The 26,267-nt window shown below is 50.5% G+C and overlaps 1 protein-coding gene and 1 long non-coding RNA gene across 4 annotated transcripts; one reads left to right on the forward strand and one right to left on the reverse strand.

Annotated features, from left to right (window-relative positions):
- Window positions 1–748: 748 nt before the first annotated feature.
- EVX1 (even-skipped homeobox 1) lies at window positions 749–5,757 on the reverse strand. 3 transcript variants are annotated; one of them, XM_038004386.2, is made up of 4 exons: window positions 5,156–5,757; window positions 4,051–4,106; window positions 3,255–3,511; window positions 749–2,674 (listed from the first exon to the last, which is right to left on the reverse strand). In XM_038004386.2, exons 3-4 carry the CDS (start codon window positions 3,390–3,392, stop codon window positions 2,132–2,134), a joined length of 681 nt encoding a protein of 226 aa, XP_037860314.1. In that variant the 5' UTR covers window positions 3,393–3,511; window positions 4,051–4,106; window positions 5,156–5,757; the 3' UTR covers window positions 749–2,131. The 3 variants fall into 3 exon arrangements, with proteins under 3 accessions (XP_037860314.1, XP_037860315.1, XP_007979983.1); XM_038004387.2 differs by lacking the exon at window positions 4,051–4,106; XM_007981792.3 differs by lacking the exon at window positions 4,051–4,106 and having other exon boundaries at window positions 5,101–5,757.
- Window positions 1,352–7,014, forward strand: LOC119626197 (uncharacterized). The gene is made up of 3 exons (XR_005242347.1): window positions 1,352–1,620; window positions 6,550–6,646; window positions 6,921–7,014. It is a non-coding gene; the product is annotated as an uncharacterized lncRNA (long non-coding RNA).
- The last annotated feature ends 19,253 nt before the right edge of the window (window positions 7,015–26,267 follow it).

Genomic DNA, 26,267 nt, shown 5'->3' on the forward strand with positions numbered 1-26,267 from the left:
GGCCTTTGAGGAGTCTCTATCTGCTGGCAGATACAGTGGCAGAGGATCCCTCGTGTCTGTGCAATCCAGAGCCTCCTGGACTCCCAGAAGGGTCCCATCTCTCCCCTGTTTGAGTGGAACTTCATACCCAGCCACATTTGGCTCTCCTGTGGGGCGTGCAGGTGGGGGCTGGAAGGTAGCTTCTGAGCACTGCCTTTCCTCTTGTCCTAATCCCTCAGAATCCCACCCTCAAGATGACTTCCAGTCTGAGGACAATTCAGACCAAGATGATCCCAACCAAGAAGCCTTCCTCCCTGCTGTCCTCTACCCTCAAGTGTGGACCCAGCTTGACCAGAAAACTCAGCTCTCTGCAGTACTCAGGCTCCACTGCCACTGCCCCACTCACCTCCCTTCGGGCTGGGGTGGAGGCAGGTTGCTCAGAGACCACAACCTGGGTCCCCTTTCAGTCGCTCAAAGGATTGGAACAACTGGAGAAGAAACCACAGGGGTGGGCCCCTGGCAGCATTCAGCTGCCACTTTACCCAGGAAAGGCTCCCAACATACCCAAAATTAAGAAAACATGCACCCTAGGGCAGCTTGGAGCCTGCCTTCTCCACCTCCATGCAATGGCTATTTGGAGCCTACCAATGACAGAGGCTTAGACTCTGGGTCCATCTTTTGGTTCCTTTCCTACTCAAACCCATGGTGGCTGAACTAGCAATTTTAAAAGTCAATTAAGAGCTGCCTGCTGCCACAAAAACTAAAATGCTAAAGTGAGAATTATGTCCAGCTTTTATTGCAATATGGTTAACGAATCATAACAGCAAGTTCTTTGGGCTTCAAAGGAAAACCCCAACCCAAACCAAATTCATTCCCTACAGGAAGAACCACTCCCTCTCAGTCAGGGTGAAGCTTGCATTGGGTGTACACGTTCTCTTCTTCCTCAAAAACTGGCTGCAAGGATGAGTGTGGGAGTGAGGATTTGGGAGTGGCTCTAAACAAACCCTGGTGGAGGGTACAGACAGGGTCCCCAGAAGTGGCAGAAGGCTCCCACTGGTATCTGAAAGTCAAGCTCCAGTGGTAGCTTGGGAAGAAAATGAGAAAAAGTTGTAAAATGCCCAATGCAAAGGGTAGGGCCAGAAAGCTCCTGGTGAAGTGAAGGTGAACAAGCAAAGGATGAAAATTGCCTCTAATTTACCGCCAGATACTGAGAGAGGGAGGTGAAGTTCTCACTCCCTAAGCTCTTCCCTGGGCGCCTTGTTAACAGCTCCAGCTCTGGGCTCAGTGGCCAGCTCTGTGTTGATCATTATTACACATTCAACATTCACAAACCCTCCTCGCACACATCACTTGCTAATCAGGGTGTGTGCTCGGCCCAGGGAAAAAAAGGCTTGGGCTCATAGAAGCGGCAAAGGGCTCCTGGGGCATCTGCAGCCTCCCTGGCCAACAAAAAAGTGGGGGCAGGGAGAGATGGAGCTGCAAGTTGAGAGGTGTCACAAAGCTGGGAATGAGGAAGGAGATCTGGTGCTGGCAGACGCCAGATCCAGAAGATGCTGTGTAGTCGAGACTCCAGGTTCCATGCCAAGGGGCCGGATTCTCCCCGGTAGTAAACAATCTCTCACTCTCTCCTCCAAATGACTGGTATGTTGCCATCCACCAGCCCCTTGTCATGCCTTGGAAAGATTGGCAAAGATTAATCTCTACCTGCTCTGCATACACAGCATTTTGTTCAGACAGACAGCAATTTCCCTTTCCAGTGCTTGGGCCTTGGCTGGGGAGAGGGGGCGCGGTGAGAAGGGAGTGTGAGATGGAGGGTGATGGGCCGAGGGGCCGGATATTGATTGCTGTTGCTGCTAAGTTTTGTTTAGCTTTGGAGCTACAGCCTCGACCCTGGTAGGGGGCGGTGGGTCCGGAGGCCGCCCCGGAGGAAGGTCTCTCAACCTCTGCTTCCCTATCCCCACTCCTGCTCCCCAAACGCGCCAGCCACGGCCACTTCCTAGGCTTTCCAATTCTCGCGGCCGGATCCCGCTGGTCCTTTTCCGCCCTCTCCTTTCCCGCTTGGCGTCCTAGGGGCGAGGAGCGAGAGGCTGAGTCCCGGGGGTGGGGGGTGACCCCACGGGCGTCCTGGTGCCGGCAGCCGGCCGGCGGCCCCTTATCTAGTGAGGGGGACCTCCTCCCTCTGGTCCAGCGCGACGGAGGAGGCCTTGCTGAGTACCGAGGGCGCGAAGGTGAGGAAGGAGTCCGAGCGGGAGGTGGAGGCACAGGTGAAGTCCGAGGCGGCGGCAGCCCGGGGTGCCAGCCCGTTGGCCGGGCCGCTGTGACAGGCGAGGCAGGAGCAAGGGCCGCCGGCCGAGGCGCCCAGTCCGTGCGCGGGCCCGGGATAGAGCGGCGGGTGACGGAAGGCGCACAGCAGTTCGGGCCGCGGGTAGGGCTGCGACAGCACGCGGAACGTGTCGAGCGGGCGCAGCGGGCCACTGAAGGGCGAGGCGGCGGCGGCGGAGGCAGCAGATGCGGCGCCCAGGCCCACAGGCGAGTAGTAGGGCAGGGGCAGGTGAGACGGGAAGGGGTAGGGCAGGCCGCCCGCGGCCGCCGCATGGCTCATCATGTAAGTGTAGAAGGCGGGGTCCGCCGGGTGCGGCCACGTCATGGCCAGGCGCTGCCGCTTGTCCTTCATGCGCCGGTTCTGGAACCATACCTGGGGAGAGGAGCGGAGCAGGTTCGGCAGGTGGACTCGGGCCCGATAGTCAGAGGCCAGAAGTCTGGTCCCGCTCCCGGGACAGTGTTCATAGGGCAGGAAGAGTCAAAGCAGACACCAGCTGGGTAGAGACGGACCCCACCACCACCACCTGGAGCTGGAATCCCTCCAGAGAGGTTTGGGGAGTGACTCCAGCCCGCTCCCTCCTTCCCTCTGCCCAGGTGGCCAGGCCCCGGGGTGCCAGAGGCCGGTGTGTGTACGGGAGGAGCAGTGAGAGGACGTGGACTCAATTGGTCTGCGGCCGCAGACAGCGTGTCCCCAGAAACTACCTTGTCACCCGCACAGGCATTTTATCCCCTCCCCCCACTCCCACCCCCTGTCTATTTAACCAGGAAAGAGACAGAGTCAACCACATGGCAGCAATGCCTGCCTAGGAGCCGTCACGAGGGTCAATCTGCACGCGCTGGGCAAGGAGACCCCAGGCCCAGATTCCTGGCCTGCGGTTTAGGGAGTGGGCAGTTGGTATTTACTTTCCGCTAAGTAGGTGCACATGCGCCTCCCCAGCCTGGACCCCGCATACCTTGATGGTGGTTTCCGGCAGGTTTAGGGCGGCCGCCAGCTCGCATCTCCGCGGCCTGGATACGTAGTTCTCCCGGTAGAATTCCTTCTCCAGCCGCGCAATCTGCTCTCGGGTGAAGGCGGTGCGGTAACGACGCATCTGGTCACTGGCGCTGCACGCCAGGGTGCCTTGCGAGCCGCCCCCGCCACTGCCGCCGTTGCTCTTGGAGGTCTCGCTCCCTCCGTTCGGACTGCCGACCAGCGCCTCGGAGCCGGACCCTGCACAGCGAGTCCAAAGCACAGGCGTGTACAGACACAGACACACAAACACCATTGAAGTGGGGCTGTAGCCTAAGGTGGGAGGGTGATTTGGGAAGGGACACCCTGTCAGCCACTCCAATAACTGTTTCTGCTAGGGTACTGCGGCCTCTGGGGAACCCAAGAAGGGAAGATAAGGGCCTGCCCTTGATTGGGTAGGTAGACGTCTTTGGGGAGGCCTTCCCTTCCTCTAAGGCATTCTGGATACAGGGGTTCCCAGTCGACCTTTCCACCTGCCCTGGGGCATAGATGAGCTTTCTGCCTCCCGTTGGCAGGGGTGGGCAAGGGTGTGCACTTCTGACAGGCACATGAGTTGAGATGCACCTTTGTGCTAGAGCGTTGTAAACTCTGGGTCAAGTGCATTGTAGTATGCTGAGCAATCAGAGAGTTTCCTTGCTCTTATGTGTGCCAGGCTGCCAGAACAGGTGTGGGAATGTGTACTAGGTTCCATGTATTGCAGGGCTGGAGTAAGAATGCATGTTGAGTACCTTATTTATTACCTTAGTATATGTGAGTGAAGTGCAGGTTGTTCTGAGGGCAGGTTGTGGGAAGGAGGCTGGGTGAAACTGGTGATAAGACAGTAAGGGGTAGGCGCTGGTATTCAACAAGGTGTTGGCTGCCAAGGCCAGGGGGTGGTCTTTCTTCCCTCCCAGGCTCTTTCCACCCACTCCTGCAGTTCTATGGAGGAGTGTCTGCTGGTGGGCTCCCCTCTCCGCCCCCACCCCCAGTTTTCCACCCCCTTCTGGGGAGGTGGATTGTTGGCACAGAGGGAAACTCCCTTCGGAGCTATCCACCCCCTTCCCATTAGCCTTTGGTGGGGAGGCGTTCTCCAGTTAAACCAGCCCCCGTTTGGGCCTACCTCTGAGAAGGGTGGGGCTCCAGCCCCCTGCAGCTCCTTTTCCTTTGGGTGGAGAAGTGGGACTAGGAAGGAAAGGGGAAGGGGGGAGGACCCGATCTCTGCCTTTTCAAATGCAACCGGAGACCAAAGGCAATTAGACCATTGGGACCATTTCCGACCTGGCGCCGCCAAGCCCGGGAAGTGACAAGGTAATTTGGACCTCTGACCGACGTGCAAACTGGTTGGAGGGCTGCAGCACCCGGGCTGCCCAAGTGGGCCGCAATTTTACGGTCCTTTATGGACTCCTGGCTTCCGCGCCTCCATGCCTCTTACACCCCGCCAGCCACAAACTGCCCGGACCGGCGTTTGATCTTGCCCTCGCCTGGGGAAAGTGTCTTCCCCTAGCAGTTGAAGCATTCCCCGAGCAGTTGAAACACTGGGGGCTTGGGGTGAGCTTTGACTCCCCCAAGTCAAGGACTTGCATCCGCGCCCACTCCACCCCGCACTCAAGGCACTGCTGTCACCCTTAGTCAGCCAATGCCAGAACACAGTAGGAGACCCCCGCCAGAACGCAGATAGCAGGGAGAGTTGCTCAGGTGGGTCCCCCCAGCCATCCTGCCCTAGGGGAAGGGAGTGTCTTCCTCCTGGCCTGCGCCGAAGTGAAGGGTGGGCGCAATGGGAGGCCCGAGGAGCGGAGGGGCGCGGTGGCTACCTTTGCTGTGCTGGTACTCGGCGTTCCCGGTGGCGCAGTCCGGGGTGCAGCTCACCTCGATTTCTTCATAGAAATCCGACTCGGTGTCCGAGCTACTGGGTTGCCCCTGGCCGGAGAGGCTGTCGACGGAGGAGGCCGGGGGTCCCGGGCCAAGCATGGCGGCCCCGGCTACCCGGGGCTCGGCGCCCGGCCCCGCCGCGCTGCCTGCGAGTCCATCTACCGGCTCCTCCTCCGGGCCTCCCCCGCCGCGCTCCTGGGTGGCCGGAGGGACGGCCCGAGGGCTCAGGCAACCTCGGGGCACCATCTTCTCGGGCGGCTCCGGCAGCGGGCTGCCCACGGCTTCGGACAAATTGGAGACCCTCTTGCCAACCAGAGTGCCAAGCTGACCCCCATCCAGAAACACAACCATGTCCTTTCGGCTCTCCATCCCGGGGCTCTCCGGTAGGGGAGGGGAAAGCCCCAAGTGAATTCCTAACCCCGGCTCCCTGGGTCTCCAGCGGCCGGACGGATCTTGGTTGCAAGAGGGAGAAAGAGAGGCCGGGTTACTGGGACCGTGCAGAGCGGCTGGAGCGAGGTCCGTACCGCGACCGCGGCGGTGGCGGTGGGGAGCTAGGGTCACCTTGTGATGCGAGCGCTCCTCTGTGCCGCACCGCCTCTGGGAGGAAGCCCCATTGCCCTCTTCTTTCTAAGCTGTCATCCTCCTGCTGCAATCGTCATTACAGTACCGCTGGTGACGCCACTCGGCGAGCGCAAGTGGATAAATAGAAACGTCTGCCACAGCGAAGATGAAAGGAGACCCGCAGCTAATGGCTCGGCAGTGATGCGCCAGGTGTGGGCCTCGCTCGAATGGGGAGGAGAGTGTGAAAACAGACAGAGAGACACACACACTGAGAGAGGGAGACACCCAGGCAGAGGGGATGCAAATGGAATTCCGCAGAAAGAAAAGAGAGCTTAACGCGAGCGGCGAGTTCCGCAGGGGCAGCGGGACTCGGTAATTAAATACGCTTTTGATTTTCTTCTTTTATTGTTGTTTTGATTTTTGTTTTCTTAACTTGGTGCCTTGATCTAACACCGATGAAAGAATCCATAACTGCATTTTAGAAGTGTGAAGCCCAGCTTACAAGCCTCAATTCTGTCGGCATTATTACAACTGTCTGCCCCTGGCAGCTAACCTCAAACTGGCTGAAAAGTCTTTTTACAAGCTACGGAAAAATGTATCCCCTCCGCCCCAAGTTGACTGGAGAGCTTGAGGCTGGGCCATCTTTTCCTCTCTTCTCCTCCCTCTCCCTACCCACCTCTGTCCCCTTACTCCTGGGAACCAAACTTTGCTATTTTTCTTCCCCAAGGGACAAGAAATAAATACCTTACTTTTTAAAAAAATTTAAAGACCCGCCTTGGCTGCTGTAAGAGTGTGTGCTGATTTCTTTTAAATACCTCCTTCCCATCTAGATGGCCTTAAAGTTTTCCACAGCCTGGCTTCATCTTGAGACGGCTATTCGTAGAGGAAGTCGCTTTCTCGTTTGCCTGGGCCTCACCTGCACTCCAGGTATGTTCGGTGGGGAGAGGTTCTAAGAGTTGTCTTTTTTTTTTCCTAGCCCATATTTTAAGGTATTCGTTCAGAATCAACGAATTCTCCTGGAAAGAGGTTTTCCGAATTGAGAGGCCCCAGGAAATGCGGCCCCTGCTGTGGCAGTACTGGAGGCCCCTAGCTGGGAGAAGGCAGTAGCTTTCACTGCAGTATTTTGGGCAGGGGTTCAGCCTCCCGGAGCACAAAAAGGTTGGGGTTCATAGAAGTTTGATTCATAAGGTCCTCTCCCAAGTCCCTGCCCGGGGGCAGTGGTCCCTGTCTCCAAAAGTGGATGGCGTTTGAGGTAGAAGGGAGTGAAGTCGCTGAAAATGCCCTAAAACAGCAAGTAAGTAGGGGCTCTGATGAAGGGCAGGAGGTGGGGGCAGGGGTTGTGGAACTTGATATTTGGGGGCGGCCATAGGCCTCTATTGGCTCCTCTCCCAGGGAAGAAGCTTGAATAGAACTCCTACAAATTGACACTTTTTGAGCTCCAAGCAAGTGTGCTGGGGCCAGGTGGGTGGGCTGAGTCTATCCCCACATTGCTGAGGGCAGGAGGTGGGCACCTTCTATGCTCAATCTCCCTTTCTCCACCTCCTCCCCAAGAGCTTCCAGCCCTAGGCAGCCAGCTGCAAAGGGCAGCCCAGCACCTCCCTTCTTTCCATGTACCTAGCAAAGCCCCAGCTTTTACAGGTAAGTCCTCTTCCATGACCTTTTTGTCTGTTATCTCCTACTTTTCTCTCCTCCTGTTTCTCCTTCTGTATTCTTCTCTCTTTGCTTCTCTCATCCATCTTCCTATCCATAGGGTTAAGGAAGGTAGAGGAAGTAAGGGGTCCAAAGAAAGACAGTTTTCTCTCCATTCTGGCTTTCCACTTCTCCTTCAGTCTAAGAAGATGCTCATTAATCTTGCCTGGGGGCAGAGGCAGCGGGATCCAGAAGGTGGTATCCACATAGATATCTCCACTCCTTGGGACTCCTGAAGCCACTGTGTGCTGAGCACTGCTAACTCCAAAATCCAGGGAAATGTTTTAGATGTGAGAGGAGCAATTGACAGTGGGGGAGTCAAATCCTGGAACCTTTTGCTGCCTTGGAGAGCTGTCCAGGGATTCTATCATGCTGTGTCCTCCCTACGAGCAGCCACAGTCTGAGGGAGCACCTGGCTTGCTCTCTTTGCTGTCAACGGCAAGCCCCCTGGGCATCTGTCTTAGAGCTGCCAAGGGTGCCTACTCTCTATAGGGTCCTCCAGCACTGGGCCTTGGTGGTGGTGCCCACCCTCCTTTCCTCCTTGAGCACTTCGCTTTCTCATGGGTAGCCTGCTGCCCCCATCTCCTGGGGGCTGGGTCCTCAGAGGGACTCCTGGCTCCCCACCCCACCCCCAGCTCTGCATTCAATGAGAATCCTCTGTTTGATCCTCTTTTCCTCGGGGTGAGATGAAAGCCGAGTAGGAGAGATCAAGGAGCGCTACTTAGTCTCGTTCCTGGGTCGGGCCCAACAGAGCAGGGCTTTTATATCCCGGGGAGAGGGCTGGATGGAGCTGAGGACAGGCTTTTCAGAGGGAGGTTGCCTCCCTTGGGCTCCAGATCTGAAGCTTCAGGGACACATCCCCTCAGTCCAAACCCTTCCCCAGCCCTCTCTCGACTTCTGCCCCGCCCTTTCAAAGCTGACTGTTTCGCCAGTCTTAGGAGCCTAGGGAACCACCCCCACTCCCGCCCCTTTCCGCCGGCGCATTAGGGGGAAAACGTTTTAACCAAATGTCACTTCTTCCAAAAGCATCCTTTCATCAACGTCACATTAAGAGTGGTTGGGTTTTTAAAGGAAAGAAGACAAAAAAAAGAGGACTGGATAAGAGCACTGTTTTGTTTTTTTGGGTGGTGAATGTGGGGGGAGTATTTAATAACGTCATTATCATTGTATCGTGAAGGTTATTCGCGGCACGGTTCGAGAAGGAAGGTAAATTCCGAGAGCAAGTGAAGCCTTGCACAACCCCATTAAGCCTGGGCAATCCCGTAACAGCGGAGAGGGGGTGATAGCAGCTGAGGTGGAGGCCGCTCCAGGCCCGGCGCCTTCTCATTTCCCGCGGCGGGGGACACCCATCCCCCACCTGCCACACGGCAGGCCCCCAGTCCCTTCCCCGCCCGGGCGACGGGCTCCGATCCAGCCGGCTCCTCTCGGATTGAAATTCTCGGGACTTCAAAAGCTCCCAGCTTGGCTTCCGCAGGGGCTGGGCTGGCCTGGCCTGGGCCGGGGTGGGGGTGGGGATGGGGGTGGGTGGGAACCCCGGGGAGGCGACGGAGATAAGGTGCGCGGGTCGTTTTAAATGGAATCGGAAGCCGGGTCTAGGCCCCCAGACGCGCTGGTCAGCTGGAACAGCTTTGCTCCTCAAGAAAACCGGGCTCAGGAAAGCGGCGCCTGTGGGGCCTGCCTCCGCAGTCTGCCCGCCTGGCTCCGGGGAGACGGCCCATGGCCCCAGTCGCCCTCCCCAGCCTGCAACGGGCCTTTCAACAGCCACAGGGCCCGGAGAAGGGAGAGAGCGAGGAGTCCTGCGCCCGGGGCCAGGAGCTGGCTTGTCCGCTCAGGTGTCGGTGAAAACGCGATCAGGAAAAAAAATGTTTTCGCTTCTCTTTGGTTAAAAAGTAAGAACAAAGGGAGCTTCCTCCTAAACAATAAGCGTGGTCTGGCTGTCGTGAATATTAGTCTTGGGCCCTCTGTCATCTTCCAGCCAGTGGTGGGGGCGCCAGCCGTCGAAGTTCTCGGACTGCTGGGTCCTCGCGGTGGGGACAGCCGGAGGTGGGTCATTCTGGGACCCAGTTCCCCCTTCTGCCGTGACAGCTGCTGATGTCCCTCTGGGAACCTAGTGCCCCTGGTGGGTGCACCCCTGGGGAATAAGGTCGAGTGGATCTCACACTTGCAGGTCGATCAGGGTTGACCACTCCCCTCACCTCCTTGCACTGCAGTGGAATCTGCTGAGAAAGTCGGTGGTAGCTGTGCAACTGTGGCAGACACCGTGGAACAGTTTCTCCTTCAGACAGGGGGAACTTGCGGCTTCTGGAACTCTGATTTCGAAGAGTACCCCCTCCTCCACCTTCCTAGAACTGAGGGCCAGGTGCCTGGGACAGGAAGCTAGATGCCTCTCAGGTCCTGGGAGGCAGCTGGCCCTGCTGCACCCCTGCCCGTACACCTGTCTGCCTGGGCTCCTTGAGGCCAGCGTGGTAGCTTCCTGGCCCTGTGCTAAGGATGTCTGGTCCACATCCCCATGCCCACCACTGGCCCATCCTGGGGTTGGAGGACCCAGGGTGAGACTGGCAGCTGAGGACCTCCCCAAGCTCAAGGCTTGCCTCCACCTCAGCCACTGACTGGAAGGGCCCAATGCAGTTTGTTTGTGTCCAAGAGCAATTCTGCAACACCCAAGCACCCAAAGGCTCAGACATCTCCCTCCCCAACCCTAGCAGAGATGCTATGGATTCTTCTTCATCATTATTGTCCTGAAGTTCACTTTTATTACAAAGAACATTGACACCCATTTCTCATTTAATCTAACAATCTCATTTAATTTAGCAGTTCTTTAAAAGGCCTCTTGTAGAATGACCAGTGGTCTTGACTCAGATGGCCAGGTCATGGCTGAGTGTCAAAACAGACTGAGTCTTCCTTCCAAGGCCATGTCCCTTCCTGGCCTTCAGGTATGCCTCAACCCCCAGCAATGCTTTAACTCTCCATAAGGCAACCTTCCACAAAGTCTCAGCCTTTGCTGGGGTTTAGGCAGGTCTATGGGCCTCTCAGAGAGTGTCCTGCCTGCCCTTAGAAGCACCTGCACAGCTGGAAGGTTCAGGGCCCACAGAGCTGGACAGACTAGTCCTCACCTGGCCACCCCTATCCCTCACCCACACCACACACATGCTTTTCCAGGAGGGCAAACAGAAATCCCTTTAGAAGTCTGGAGTTCCCGCATAAGAGCAGTCAGGCTGGGCGCATTGGCTCACAACTGTAATCCCAGCACTTTGGGAAGCCAAGGCAGGTGGATCACGAGGTCAGGAGATCGAGACCATCCTGGCGAACACTGTGAAACCCCGTCTCTACTAAAAATACAAAAAAAATAGCCAGGCATGGTGGTGGGCGCCTGTAGTCCCAGCCACTCCGGAGGCTGAGGCAGGAGAATGGCTTGAGCCCAGGGGGTGGAGCTTGTAGTGAGTGGAGATCATGCCACTTCACTCACTCCAGCCTAGGCAACAGAGCGAGACTCTATCTCAAAAAAAAAAAAAAACAAAAAACAAAAAACAGAGCAGTCGCAGATCTAAGCGTTTCACATGTATTAACTCTCCAGACTCACAACAGGCTCTGAGGAAGACAGCATGAATCATCCCTATTTTGTAGCTGAGAAACCCTAAGCACAGACAGAAAGCTGATGTGTAAATGAGCATCAGGATTTAACCCCTCCCTCCAGCTCAAAGGCCACTCTCACAATTTGAGCATTAGGAAGGTGCTAAGCATTGCCTTCTGAGACTTCCCTTCCAAAAATTCAACTTGTGATTTTTATGGCCAAAGCCTCTTCTCCTCTACCTCATTTCTAGATTAACTCACAGAGGGGGTTGGGAGAGCCACCCTCAGGAATGTAGGGTAGGAGAACTGCTCTGCCTAAGCATGTGGGAAGGGTCTCAGGGCCTGAGGCCAGAATGTCAGAAATATCACTGCAGCTGCTGATACTGGAGACCCTAAGAGACAAAGCTCAGTCCCTCGCTGACCATTGCAATCCATTGAGACCTTGAGAACCTTTCTGTAAAGGAGCGGGACTCACCAAGGTCACCCAGACAGTTTTAACCTCTTAGGAATTAAGGCCCCTTCACATAGCCATCAGCCCTCTTCCCAGGAAAATGCAGAGGCAGAGAAGTTGGCCTTCAGTTCCCAGATCCCCCACCCCCTACCCCCTTGGAGCCATCATACTCCAGGAGCTTTACCAGGGTATTTTCCCTTACATGGCTGTTACCGCCTTCAAACTGACCTCCAGGATTGATTGGTCCAAGGGGCAAAACCCAAGAGTCTGGCCAGGCCTTCCCACACCTGCAACCTGGCTGGGGACATCCTCTATGTTCTGCATGTATCTCCATCCAAACCTGTAGGCTCTGGACCTGCATCAGAGAGAGAATAACCCCGCTGGGGTTTCTTCTGTAAAAGACTTGGACACTTCCTTTGTGATAAAGGGAACCCAGAGTCCAGGGAACTGTCCTGTTATTATCACCATATTACACTATTGCTTCCTTTCCATTATTGAGAAGAGATTGGAGTGGGGTCAGGGGAGGATATGTTTTCAGGATCTTTTGTTTGTTTTTAATAGATTTTGTCCAGACACAAATCCTTTCCAAGCACTGGACTATCCAAGGTCCAGACAAACCTGACCACCTTGCTCCCCCTACTCCCGGTCCCCTGCCATGGGGCACCATCTCCACCCTCTTCCACCCCTGCACTGTAAGAGGGAGCCTGCCCACTGTTGCACCTGTCAGGACCACCCAACCAGGGGAATGCAGGACCCCAAATCTGGGTGGAGGCATCATTTCAGGCCCTCAAGTTGTAGAGGGCAACTCAACGGTCCCAAAATGCTTTCTCCCTGGTGCAGGTCTCTCTCTGTCTCTGTGTGCTCTCTGACCCTCTGTCTCAGTTCCCAAGCTGAGGAGGCCAAAGCCCCTTCCCCTCTCTTTGGCCTGGAAGACTCGTGGCGCCTAATAAGGAGCAGAGGAGTCGGTTTACCAGGTGTGGGATGGGAGAACTGCCCCGACACCCTCTTCCCCCATTCCAGGCAAGGAAGTCCAACTGGTTGGGCGGGCTTAGCCTCTCCCTCCCATGAAATGGAAAACTCTCTCTGTGCGGAGTTCTGGGGACTGACTTGCCTAGAGACCCCTCCTGGCCCAGACTAGTCCCCATCCTCCTCCTACTGAGCTTCGGAGCGCCCGACGAGGTACAGTCCCTCCCGTCGTGCAGCGGGAAAACGGACTCTCCGAGAGGTTGAGGAATTTGCTCAGAGTCACACAGCGGGGAAGAGGTCGAGTGGGGATTTTAGCGCCAAGTTGTCCAGACTCCAGGGCCCAGATTCTCCTTTGACGTTGACGCCGTGCCCCAGGACCGAGGACTGCTTTCCCTAACACCCAGACAACTGCGATGCCTTGGGTATGATTGAAAGACCCAGATAGGGGCTCCGCTTCCCAGGTGGGTTGGGCGGATGCGGCCGCCGTCCCCGCGGGCGGTGAGCGATGCGCGGCAGCCAGGTGAGGCTGGTATCCCAGGAGCGGAGCACGAGGGCAGGGTGGCTCACCCGGAGGGGCCGCAGGGCGCCACGGCGTGGAGGTACTGCGCGCTCCCAGCCCAGAAGCCTGGCAGTGAGTCTGTGCGGGTGAGTTTCAGAGGGTGGGGGACCGGCTATCAGGGGCGTGTTGCAGCGGGAGGAGGGTAGGAGGGATGCCAGCCCAGAAGCCAGGGAGCCGCTGGCTCGGGACTGAAGCACGCGCCACAGGCTGGGCTCTGGCCGGGAGTGTCAGCCTCTCCCCTTGCCCCAGGTGCTGCCTGGAGCCCCTGAGCGTCCCTTTCCATTCTGGGAGCTGGTCGGCCTCCCTGTCCTTTCTCCGCGGCCCCTTTCTGCGCCCTCCGCCCCTCTCCGCCTCGGTGACAAAGCGCAGCTCCCGAACTGCTGTCTTGGTGCGCCCCCCACTGCCGATCGCCAGAGGCGGAAGTCGCGGCGCGTCCCAGCGTCCTCGCTGGCTCGGATCCCGGGCTCTACCGGGAGCAGCGGCCCCAATCCCCCAACCCCAGAGGGCAGCCGATCTTGACTGGGTAGGGAGTTCCACCCGGCCCTATGCGTCCGCTCTCTGAGCTGTACCCTAAGCGGGATGGGTGGTGGGGTCACAGCCCCTTAGCCACGGCTTCTCTAGACAGTTATTAACCGCGGGTGGGGTGGGGGGGAGGTAACAAGCGGTTCTCCTGTGAGCTCCTTCCTCCGACCCCCACCCCACCTGGCCCTGTCCTTTGAGAGGAAATGCTGAACATCTTCTCCCAAACTCTCCCCCTGCACATCAGCCAAGGTCTGGATAACGAGGGTCTCATGGGTGAGAGTGCCTGGTCAGCCTATATGTTCAATCATGCCACCAATATACTAGTGGGCCCCATTTGTTGTGGCTCAGCAAGTCCAGGCTGTGGGGAGCCCCTGGACACTCCTATCTCTGTAGCTCCTGGGACTCTTTCTTGGGCCTGACTTATGTCTGAGGACCATTTCTATAATAAGACAGCCTTACAGCAACTCTTCTCAGATTCCCTATGACAGTGATCCTTGTGTGGTCCCCATGTCACCTGGGAACTAACTAGAAATTCCTGAGGCCCCTCTCTGGACCTATTGAATCAGAAATTCTGGGGGTAGGCCCAGCAATGTTTTAACAAGCCCTTCAAGTGATTCTAATGCACACTCAAGTTTAAGAACTGCAGCCCTACGAATTCCATTATTCAACTTGGTAAGTTTCTATGATTCTCCATTCTGCCTGGAATGGCTTTATTTTTATTTTTTTATTTTATTTGTTTGAGATGGGGGTCTCACTGTGTGGCCCAGGCTGATCTCGAACTCCTGGGCTCAAGTATTCCTGTCACCTTGGCCTCCCAAATGCTGTGATTACAGGCATGAGCCACTGCAGCCAGCCTGGAATGGCTTTTTGAAAGTGTATCTTTAATAACAATAAAATAAAAATAAAAAGATAATAATCCCTAGTACAGATTTCTGCATCTGTTACCCCCTGCTCCTTCCACCTTATCACCTCCATGTATCTCTTTGTGCACTAACTTATTACCTAATGATGCTATTATCTAACTTAGCTTCTAACTCATCCTGTCATTCATCCACTGCCTAAGGATATGGAAATCCTCATTCTGTGACAGCAGGTTAGAAACTGCTCTGGAACTGCAGGAGCTGGAGGAAGGTGGAAAACTTGTCCTACCTAGAGATTTCTTTCACAAAAGGGGAACAGAGGCCTTGAAATGTGATTGGCTTGCTGGCTCTAAAATGGAGAAGGCCAGGTGTGGTGGCTCACGCCTGTAATCCCAGCACTTTGGGAGGCCAAGGTGGGCAGATCACCTGAGCTCAGGAGTTCAAGACCAGCCTGGCCAACGTGGTGAAACCCTGTCTCTACTAAAAACACAAAAATTAGGCGGGCATCGTAGTGGGCGCCTGTAATCAGCAGGCTGAGGCAGGGAGAATTGTTTCAATCCAGGAGGCGGAGGTTCCAGTAGTGAGCCGAAATCATGCCACTGCACTCCAGCCTGGGTGACAGAGCTAGAGTCTGTCTCAAAAAGAAAGCAAATGATTTTAGTAGGAGCCAAAAAAGCCTCAGTCATGTAGCTGTAGATGTAGATGCTTTTTCTTTCAGTCATATTTTTCTAGTATCAGGCTTACTCTGGGATGCTATTTGATAAATTAAACTTACAGCAAATGTTGTAAATTAGGCAGTATGGGGCCAAGGTGCCACCAAGAATACCCAAGAGTAATACCCTATATCCAAGAATAAAGATACCTACAAGTATCTTCTGTGTACTGGATAGTACATAAGTATTATGGCACTTAATTCTTACAACTCCAGAAGGTAAGAGACTACATAATTATCATCCCCATTCTATGGATGGAGAAACTAAGTGAAAGAAGGGTTAAATGCTTGCTCAGGATCACATAGCCTATTAGGGGCAGAGATGAAATTTGAATTCTAGCAGTGTGATGCCAGGAGCCAGGCTCCCACTCATTAGGCTCAATCCCTGCCTGTGACTACCATGTGATCCCAAAAGATAGATTTCATTTCCAAAGGTGACCAAACTAGTTGAAGCCCTGGAAGAACACTGGAACTTCTTCTAGGATAACTACTATCAGTATTAATAATAATTAAGTTAGATAGTCTCTTCTTTTCCAAGTAACATTTTCACACCCACTGACCCATTTAATGCAATAGTCTTATCAAATGGAAAGAGCAGCTATTATTATAATCCCCACTTTACAGTCGAGGAAGCTGAGACCAAGAGAGATTAGAGCCCCCCCCTTGATCACTCAGCTAATAGATAGCAAATCAGGGAACCCTGTTACTCCTTTCGACTTCTTTGTCTCTGTTTCTTATTTTTCTTTCATTTCCATGTCAGACACATATTCACAGATCATCATATTAATCCATCTATTACTTTAGGCTGCTCAGGCGGACTTGTGTCCAGCAGTTTTTTTATTTGTTTGTTTGTTTTGCTTTGTTTTGTTTGAGGCGGAGTCTCGCTCTGTCGCCAGGCTGGAGTGCAATAGCATCATCTTGGCTCACTGCAACTGCCACCTCCCAGCTTCAAGCAATTCTCCTGCCTCAGCCTCCCAAGTAGCTGGGACTACAGGCATGTACCACCACACGTGGCTAATTTTTGTGTTTTTCTTTTTTTTTTTTTTTTTTTTTTGAGACAGAGTTTTGCTCTTGTCACCCAGGCTGGAGTGCAATGGCACGATCTCAGCTCATCACAACCTCTGCCTCCCGGGTTCAAGAGATTCTCCTGCCTTGGCCTCCCAAGTAGCTGGAATTACAGGCATGCACTACCACACCCCGCTAAATTTTTTGTATTTTTTTTTTAGTAGAGTAGTGGTTTCTCCATGTTGGTCAGGCTGGTCTTGAACTCTTGACCTCAGGTGATCCACCTGCCTCGGCCTCCCAAAGTGCTGGGATTACAAGTGTGAGCCACTGCACCTGGCCTATTAATTTGTGTGTTTTTAGTAGACACGGGGTTTCACCACATTGGCCAGGCTGGTCTCGAACTCCTGACCTTGTGATCTGCCTGCCTCAGCCTACCAAAGTGCTGGGATTACAGGCATGAGCCACCATGCCCAGCCATGTCCAGCATTTTATTAGCTCCTCTCCAGGTTCCTAATGTAGTTGGAGGGGCCAGAATTGTTTTTGTCAGTTTCCAGTTGAGGAAGCCAAGATTCAGAGAGTTCAGAGGACTTGGCCAAGTTCACAGAGCCATGACAAGAATCAGTCTCAGACTCTTCATGGGGTAAGAATATGAACTTTGTAAAGAATTCTGCAGAATGAATAAATTATTCTAGGTCCCTGCCTCATCCTTAAGGCCTAGAAATACTGACAGATGCACAAAAAGGCAGATGGTTGTGAAATGCTACCAACACTTTTAATTATACATGACATAACGTTTTTTGTTTTTTGTTTTTTGTTTTTTTTTTTTTGAGACGTTGTCTCGCTCTGTCACCCAGGCTGAAGTGCAATGGCATAATCTTGGCTTACTGCAACCTCTACCTCTTGGGTTCAAGTGATTCTCCTGCCTCAGGCTGGGCGTGGTGGCTCAAGCCTGTAATCCCAGCACTTTGGGAGGCCAAGGCAGGCGGATCACGAAGTCAGGAGATCGAGACCATCCTGGCTAACACAGTGAAATCCCGTCTTTACTAAAAATACAAAAAAATTAGCCAGGTGTGGTGGCGGGCACCTGTAGTCCCAGCTACTCAGGAGGTTGAGGCAGAAGAATGGCTTGAACCTGGGAGGCAGAGCTTGCAGTGAGCTGAGATTGCGCCACTACATTCCAGCCTGGGCAACAGAGCAGTACTCTGTCTCAAAAACAAAAAGAAAGAAAGAAATAAATAACTACATAGCAAAACAAGGATGCATTAATGCATTTGTTGGAAAGCAGCAGATGTGGAGATGGTAAATGTGAAATTGAAATAAAGAATTATCTGGCTGCTATCTTTGCAGTGCTATAGTAAATGGCATCCAGGATTTTGTGTCCTTTTTGCAAAAGACATTCACTGGGATTTGGAATAGTGAGAAGAAAATCAAGGTGTGCCTGGTGTGATAAGGGAATGTTCCTTTTGTAGTAAAGGCATAAGATGATCCATAAATAATAACAGAGTACAATTGCTGCCCTCTTAATTACAGTGGCAATTTAGAATAATGGTTAAGTGCCCATACGTAAATTAGACTGCTTGGGTTCTAATTTGGCCCCATCTGTAAAATGGGGCCATATGAGGGTAACATGAGTTAGTACATACAGAGCACTTCCAAGAATATCTAGCACTCACTAATCCTCAATAAATGTTAGCTATTACCACTGTGGCATGTTACTTCCCTGAATGTGAGACTGAGGAATTTCAGTAAGTTTATGTGCTGAAAGGAAGATGAAAGAGGCAACAACTCCATACCTGGAACAAATATACTAGTGGGTGGCCACTTATATATATATATATATATATTTTTTTTTTGGCCACTTATATTTAGAGCCAAATAAATTCTGGCCCATTGGAATGTCAGCAGAAATGTCCCGTAGCAGCCTCCAGGCACACTCCTTAAAAGACAGAGAGGTACAAGCTCTTTGCATGGTTTTCTTTCTTTTCTTTTCTTTTTTCTTTTTTTTTTTTTTTTTTTTTTTTTTGAGACAAAGTCTTACTCTGTCACCCAGGCTGGAGTGCAGTGGTGCAATCTTGGCCCACCGAAACCCGCATCCAGGTAATTTTTGTATTTTTAGTACAGATGGGGTTTTGCCATGTTGGCCAGACTGGTCTTGAACTCCTGACCTCAAGTAATCCACCCATCTCGGCTTCCCAAAGTGCTGGGATTATAGGCCTGAGCCACTGCATCCGACCAATGGTTTTCTTTATCATTCCTCCATCCTGCTGCCTGGATGGAGCTTGTCTACTGACATCCTGGGCCTGGATAAGGTAGAGCAACAAGGTAGAAGCAGCTCAGATCTCTGACATCATGAAGCATCACACCAGCCCTGGAGCCCCTATCCAGGCTTTTAGGTGGAAAACTGTAAACCCTTATCTTGCTTATTTTAAGTTTTCTAAGACTGGAAGCCAGAGCTACTCCTCACTAGCACAATTATCTGAGACCAAATTCTTGGCCTGTAGGTGATGAGAATATGCTATGCCTGTGCTGTACTCTGCCTTGCAAACATAAAAGTAAAGAGAACAGGGTCACAAGGACCGAAGGTCTACAAGAGAATGGGAAATGAAGGAGCCGTGTTTTCCAGATGAGAGAGAGAGAAGAAGAAAATGTAAGTTTCCCAAGTCTTTCTGAGTGGTGATAAAGGGCTATGCATATGTGTTCATATATATTTTTCACTGACAAATTATACATCTTCATAGAACTTTAGGCTACAGTTAACCTTTTTCCAGGCAGGCAGCTGAACCTTTCTCCAGGCAGGCAGACTCAATTATTTTTACGTGTACAACATGCCACTTTAAAAATAAATTATTTTACCTGCACAGTGATAACACCTAAGTGAGATATTAAGGAGGGATTGTGAAGAGGACAAATAAAACGTTTTTCTGGAGATAGAATGAAAATGAACAAGCCTTTCTCAGGAGACCAAATGAGAAAAACAGTTAGCTCTTCTATTTCTGCTCCCAATTTGCTGTAAGACCTTAAGTGAGCTATTAAACATCTTGGACTTTATTAAAATGGGGTGGTAATTTCATATAGAGTGGGTGTTGTTAAGCCTTCTTGATTTCAAATCCAAATTGAGTTTCTCCCACAGAAACTGCAGCTTTTGTAAGCTGTTCACTTACTTCTAGGGAGGTAAGAAGATATGTCTGAAGAGCTAATGCAGTCACAGATAAATATGCCATATGTTAACATAAATGCCTCAAACTTTCATTTCCTTAAGGAGAAACATCTAAGTCTCTGGCCTGCTTTGCATGCTTTAGTCTTGGGTGGGGAATGCTCCCAAGTAAAATAAGAAGCCATTTCAGAAGTATTTCTTTTCCCCACACTGGTTATCTCCAGCCATTCATTTTCCCTCCACTGTGTTTCCCTGTACTGGTTTTAAGATAGGGAGTTTCCACCCCTATGGGCCTTCTGATAGTCTAGCCACTTCTTTCCGGCTTCCAAATGAAAAATGGAGGACTAAACTCAGAACTGTGACAGGGCTGGCAAGAGACATGGCTGTTACTTTTCCAGTCTCCCTTTACCCTGGAGGTGGCAAGTATGAAGGTTTGGGAAACATTCCCCTGATAACTGGATGCACTGATTTCCAACGGGATTGGATCCGTAAGTTCAAATACAATTGCCATGGTATGGCCAGGTGTATTTTTAGACTATGCAAGAAGATAAGGAATATCTGCCCACAGTTTGATGCAGTTGTTTCTTAGGCAAGAACCCAGAACCTGGAAGCTGACAGTAAGACACAAGCCAGCCCTCATGGACTCCCTCCATTCTATAGCTACAGACAAAGGCAGTGGAAGCTCAGTTGGTCTGACCAATGACTAGATGTTGAGTCAAAGCCTGAGAGCCCAAGCAAGGGTCATATGCAACACCTTTGGTCATAGGCTGCATTTTACTGGGGCCCCTGTGCGGTCAGGAGAAGGGGCTAATTGTCAGAAACATGGGCTCTAGGTGTGCCCCTGCCGCTCTCTGGCTGGGTGGTCCTGCAGAAGTGTCTGTGCCCTCCTCTGGGCTCTCATCAGTGAATAAAGTGCTAATCTCAACTCTGCCACACCCTGGTAACCTTGACCAATTCACAGCATCAAATATCAGTGGGAGCTAAAGGGGTCTATTTTTCAGGGTGCCCCCACCATGGTATTCTGTGACTCCAATAGGGAACACACATCAGTGACTACAGGAGTGGGCTGGTAACAGAAATGTAACAGAAATGAGAGAAATGACCATGGTTACATTTGGGAATTGAGAAGACTGGGGTCACAGAATCTTAGCTCCAGCTGATATCATTGTTAGGTATTTCATTTTCAAGTGTTTCTACATGTTGGCAACTAATTCGAATTGTTATAAAATTCTATATTGGCCAAAAAATGACTCTAGGACAGAAATGGCCTACTAGGTCAATTGGAGTCATCTGCAGTCCACTGACCCAAGGAAGAGACCAACTAGGTGGGAACCTGGGGGGCAGTGTCCTCCACACGCAGTGGCCCCAGGTACTGACCAGAGCTGGGGGTCACCCATCTGAGATCCTCAGCCTCACTGCAGCCACCCGGGCTTCAGTGTCCCCAGCTTCCTCTGCATTTCTGAGGTGGTGTAACCGGGCCTATTCTCTACACACAAGTAGCGGCCGACAGGCTTGAGCGCCCGCCGGGGGTCCCGGCGGACCCGGGAGAAGCGTGAGTCGCCTGCGGACCCGGAAGCCAGGGCAGCGCGAGGGACTCTCCAAGCTGGGGACAGGTTCTGCTGCGGCCTGCGGTTTAGGGGCGCTGGCTCAGATCCGAGGAAGTAGAGGCCGACGGGGCACCGCGTCGCGTACTCTCGGCGGTGGCCTCTGGGGGCTCTGCGGGTTGCAAACTCCCGAGTGCCTGCAAATGCGGGATGACGCGGCTTCGGCGGCTCAGGCTGCGCGCACGGTCAGCCAAGAAAACCCACGGCGCGCGGCTTCCCGGGTTTGCGCACCACGGAGGGAATTCCCTAAAGCGAATGTTTTGAATTTATGGGGAGGAAATTTGACCCGCTAGGAGCGGTGGTCTGATGTCTCAGCCCATTCCTTCCTGAGGGTTAAAAATGAATTCTCCATCTGCTGAGAAAAGCTCACGCTTCCGGCGGCGGTGTCCGGCCCCTCTGAGTTACGGGGAGCCCTGCAGACACCCCAGCCCCTGCGGATCCTCTCCCCGACCTGCCCTTCCCCTCAGACACTCACCAGTACTCCCCGGCCTGGTATTCCTTTCGAGACCCCCTCACCTACTCCAGGCTGTCCTCCACTGAGGCGAAGCTCTATGAATTTTAAAGAAGCCCAATTTCAATATAATTCACATTGCGTAAAAGAACTTGGAAGACGGACTACATCGTGCAAGGACACTGTCACCCTCAAACCATTGGTGAAACGCTAAAACAAACAAAAAACAAAACGGCAAAACCTTTTTGAAGGCAATTTTGACATTTATGAATTTACAGTTATTCGGTTTGTCCCTTAAATGTCACTTCTGAAAATTTGCATATTTTTCATTACCACTAAAATAATCTAGTAAATATTCCCGAATGAATGCATTCAAGAATATTTACTAGATTATTTTAGTGATAAGGAAAAAGTGGAAATAGCTGATAGTCGTCAATGTATAAATAAAATGATGGTTATAGTCATCAATGTATAGATAAAATGATGGTTAAATAAAATGATGAACATTCATATAAAGGAATACTCTATATTCAGAGGAGATCTGTATGCTCACAGGCAAACAGGTCTAAGCATACTTTAAATGAAAAAGGATAATTTGTGTAATATGATTCCACATTTGTAAAAATGGAGAAAGAAATTATAAGCAAATGTCTGCAAGCAATCAGATATGATTAGTGACTTAATTTCATGGATCGTTATATAGGAAATATATGTATATTTTTATATGCACATAGATATGGAGGAATATATATTCAACTGTTACTTTGGGATTATGGGGACATATGGGGCATTAACTTGCCACACTATATCTTCAAAAACTGATTATCTTTTTAAATGAGCACGCATTAGTTTTGTATTTCCTCCCACACAAAATAATAAAGGTTTTTAAAAATTATACCTCTTCCCCATCCCAAGGCCACCAGACTGTGATCACTTGACCACTTTTCTCTAATCTTTTCATTACTATGTTAATTATCTTTTCAAACTCTTCCCCTCCCTGTACAGCATCCAAGAAGTCTGCATTCCTTTCACTTACATTTACAAATTACCTGTTTTATACATGCAAATAGTTTTAAATTACTTAAATCAAAAGAATGAAAGAAATGAGAATATTATTTTCACTTAATCTATTCATACAATTTAAACGAAAAAATGGTGCAATACTTTTTGGGCCTTGGAAGCACTGAAATTTTCAATCCATTACTTTTCAAGTTCTGTATAGATATGGCCTGTTTTTTCTTCTAGTGACACACATATTCTTCCTCAATGCAGCAAACCAAAAGAGTGGTTCTTTAAGGCATAATTTTTCTATTCAATCCAGAAAGACTCCCTATTTCATGGAGAAATAGCATTGGAAAGGTAAAGAGGGACAGGAATGAGGCAAAGGGCGCAAGGATGAAGGAGGGACCTGGAATGACACTGGGGGAGGGGGAATGGAGCTTGGCACATGGTCCAAGTAACTCTGAGATTGTTTACATCAGTCTGAATGTTGTCCCCAAAATGTGAGCTCAGTTCATACTCTGGGAAATGAGCATAGCCACACTTCAAACACAGAAGTGAAGGGGTTGTCTGGCATTTTAAGATATTCATATACAAAAATCCATGCAATAGGTGGTGGAGCAAATCCATTTCCCAGCAAGATATGTGGTGTAGTTCATACTTGTACATAAAACAACATCACATTTTTAAAGCAAAGTCTCAGAATGTTCCAGGCTCACGAATCCACACAGCATAATTCCAGATTTTTGCCCAGAAACCTGACATTTCTCTTCTCCTTTTAATATGTATTAATAGCAACAGGGTAAAATGCAGGTGCTTTGGAACAAGCTACTTGGGCTCAAATCCTGACCCTGCCATGTATTAGCTTATGACTGTGATCAAGGTATTTACATTCTCTATGCTTCAAGCTCATCATCTCAAAAATGAGGATAATAACACTACTCATTTTGTATTTTATACAGAAAGCTTTTAGAATAGTGCCTGGGCACACACTGAGAGTTTAATAAAAGTTAGCCACAATTATTATGCACTCTTTTACACTCCCCCAAAAGCTTATTTGTCTCCATTCTTCCCTCTGTAAGAAACTACCACCTCCACATTCTCTGAATTGTCTTGGTTCCATTCTCTTATTTAACGAAGATTCTAACCATGGCTCCTCTTCGGCTGTTTGCCTTGTCTCTCCTACCCAATGGGAGGTAGCAGAGTCTAAAAAACACCTAATAGGAAAACTTGATTCTATTCCCCCTCTTCTCCTGTGATATTTTGGGTTTTTACAACAACTTTACTGGCCGGGCTCAGTGGCTCAAGCCTGTAATCCCAGCACTTTGGGAGGCCGAGACGGGCGGATCACGAGGTCAGGAGATGGAGACCATCCTGGCTAACATGGTGAAACCCCATCTCTACTAAAAAATACAAAAACAAAACTAGCCGGGCGAGGTGGCGGGCGCCTGCAGTCCCAGCTACTCGGGAGGCTGAGGCAGGAGAATGGCGTAAACCCCGGAGGCGGAGCTTGCAGTGAGCTGAGATCCGGCCACTGCACCCCAGCCTGGGCGACAGAGCAAGACTCCGTCTCAAAAAAATAAATAAATAAATAATAAAAAAATAAAATAAAACAACTTTACTGAAGTATATGTTATACATCATAATATTAGGGTGTTCAAAACAATGATTTTTAGTAGCTTTACCAAGTGGTACAACCATCACGATAAATCCATTTCAGAACATTTTCATCTCCCCAACCCATGAGATCCCTCAGGTTTTTTTTTTTAAGTTAATTCCCCTTCCCACCTCCAGCTTGAGGCAACCGCTAATGTTCTATCTCCATAAATTTACCTTTTCTGGACATTTTAGATAGACATAATCACACAAGAGGTAGTCTGTTGGGTCTGGCTTCTTTCACTTAGCATAATTTTTGAGGTTCATCCATGCTATAGTAAATATCAGTAGTTCCATACAGTTTTATCACCTATAAAATCAGAATGAATTTTTTCTGCCATGTCTAAGAGAATCATATAAGAATATTGATAATATATATTGAAAGCTAACTAGTATTGCATCTACATTACTTTAGGCACTGAGCTAAGTGCTTTATTTGCATCATAGAAATTAAACTGCACAACAGCCTTATGGGCTAACTAGGTGATATTGTTACATCCATTTTCAAGTTGAGGAAGCTAAAGTTTAGAAATATGTAAACAGACTTGCTGAAGGTAACAAAGCAAATAGGTGGCAGAGTGGCGGCTCAGATCTAGGTGTCTGTAACTCCAAAGCCAAAGGCAGTCACCTTGCATTCAAAACACCAAAGGCTCTTTGCACTCAGTACCCTTCCATCATCACAAAAACACACAAAACCCAGGGAAGTCTTCTTCTTTTTTTTTTTTTGAGATGGAGTCTTGCTCTGCCGCCCAGGCTGGAGTGCAGTGGCCACATCTCAGCTCACTGCAAGCTCCACCTCCCGGGTTTACGCCATTCTCCTGCCTCAGCCTCCCGAGTAGCTGGGACTACAGGCGCCCGCCACTTCGCCCGGCTAGTTTTTTGTATTTTTTTAGTAGAGACGGGGTTTCACCAGATTAGCCAGGATGGTCTCGATCTCCTGACCTTGTGATCCGCCTGTCTCGGCCTCCCAAAGTGCTGGGATTACAGGCTTGAGCCACCGCGCCCGGCCAGGGAAGTCTTATCAACCCCACTGAACATGGAGAAATGGCCAGTGCCTTGTCAACTGTAAATCTCCACTCATATGGAAGGAATTGTTACTCCATCGTTTTCTCCATACCTACCACTGCCCTTGTTAGAGAACATTTAACCCCCTTGGGAAGGCACTGGTGGCCTGAAGGACTCAGGTCTGCTGATGAGGATTCTGATTTCTGATGAGGTTGCCCTAGGGAGTGCCCTGGTGCATCTCCAGGCCAGGGAGCCCAGGAAGGGAGGTTGGACCTTTACCCAATCACCCTGTCTTCACAGGGGATGAATGTGCAGGGAGAAAACTTAGGGATCTACACCTCCTACTGTTAATTTTTAGGTTGGAATTAATGGCAGCACATTATAACAATTAGGCTGGACCTTCCAACCTACTACCTCCTTTCTTAAAGAGGGAAGAATGGAGACAAATAAGCTTTTGGGGGAGTGTAACAGAGTGAATAATAATTGTGGCTAATTTTTATTAAACTCTCAGCATGTGCCCAGGCACTATTCTAAAAGCTTTCTGCATAAAACATAAAATGAGTAGTGTTATCTCCATTTTTGAGATGACTGCTTTAGAAGACTGCTCAGTAGAAGGATTCTATTTGCACAGGAAGAAAGGCTCTTCACTAAAGCCACCTATGAGAACTTTTCAGTTGGTAAAGTAGTGAAACCTTCTTGGGGTTTCATGATGAGTCGCAGGCCTCACATTTCTTCCAGCAGGCCTGCCAAAGCCATTCACCTGCAAATGTGTATTATCATGAATGTGTGAATAACATTTGTGTTAGTAATCATAAATACAAGAAGCCACACTCAAATTGTGTCCTATTATTTCTGAAATACACCCAAGCCACCCTCATCAGTCACAGGAGGAAGGGTCCTTAGTGTGAAGGCCAGATGCCTTACTCTACTGAGGAGCTCCAGAGAGATCACAGGAGGTAGCCAGGGTGTTCAGTGACAGTGGAACTGAAAACCCATCTCCAGTCCCAGAAGAAGCAAGTACTGGGATAAATCCATCCCAGCTCAACAGCAGGAAATGTAGAGAACAGGCCTCTTACTGACACACTTTATTGCAGCGTGCAATACCCTCACACATTGCCAGTAGGTTTTACAGAATCATTTATTTGTTGAAAGAAAATAAATATTTGTTGGTGTTAGATGATCTTATGACTTCTGCACTTTTTGTACATAGTATTTCAATAAAGTATACCAAAAGGACACGATGTAAAATTAATATTTTAGAATGAAAAGATAAGTGCCTAGCACAGTGCCTGTCATATAGTAGGTGGGCATTAAATGCCGGTTCATGGAATACATGATCTCCTTT

The sequence above is a fragment of the Chlorocebus sabaeus genome, chromosome 21 (assembly GCF_047675955.1).
Source record: "Chlorocebus sabaeus isolate Y175 chromosome 21, mChlSab1.0.hap1, whole genome shotgun sequence".
NCBI classification, from domain to species: domain Eukaryota; kingdom Metazoa; phylum Chordata; class Mammalia; order Primates; family Cercopithecidae; genus Chlorocebus; species Chlorocebus sabaeus.

Bases quoted from the DNA above. Each gene is read 5' to 3' on its own strand.
- EVX1 (XM_007981792.3), bottom strand. From the start codon at position 5,527: ATGGAGAGCCGAAAGGACATGGTTGTGTTTCTGGATGGGGGTCAGCTT. The intron at 3,512-5,100 runs GTAGCCACCGCG...CTCGCTGTGCAG, and splicing joins CGAGTACCAGCACAGCAAAG to GGTCCGGCTCCGAGGCGCTG. The intron at 2,675-3,254 runs GTATGCGGGGTC...TCCTCTCCCCAG, and splicing joins TGCCGGAAACCACCATCAAG to GTATGGTTCCAGAACCGGCG.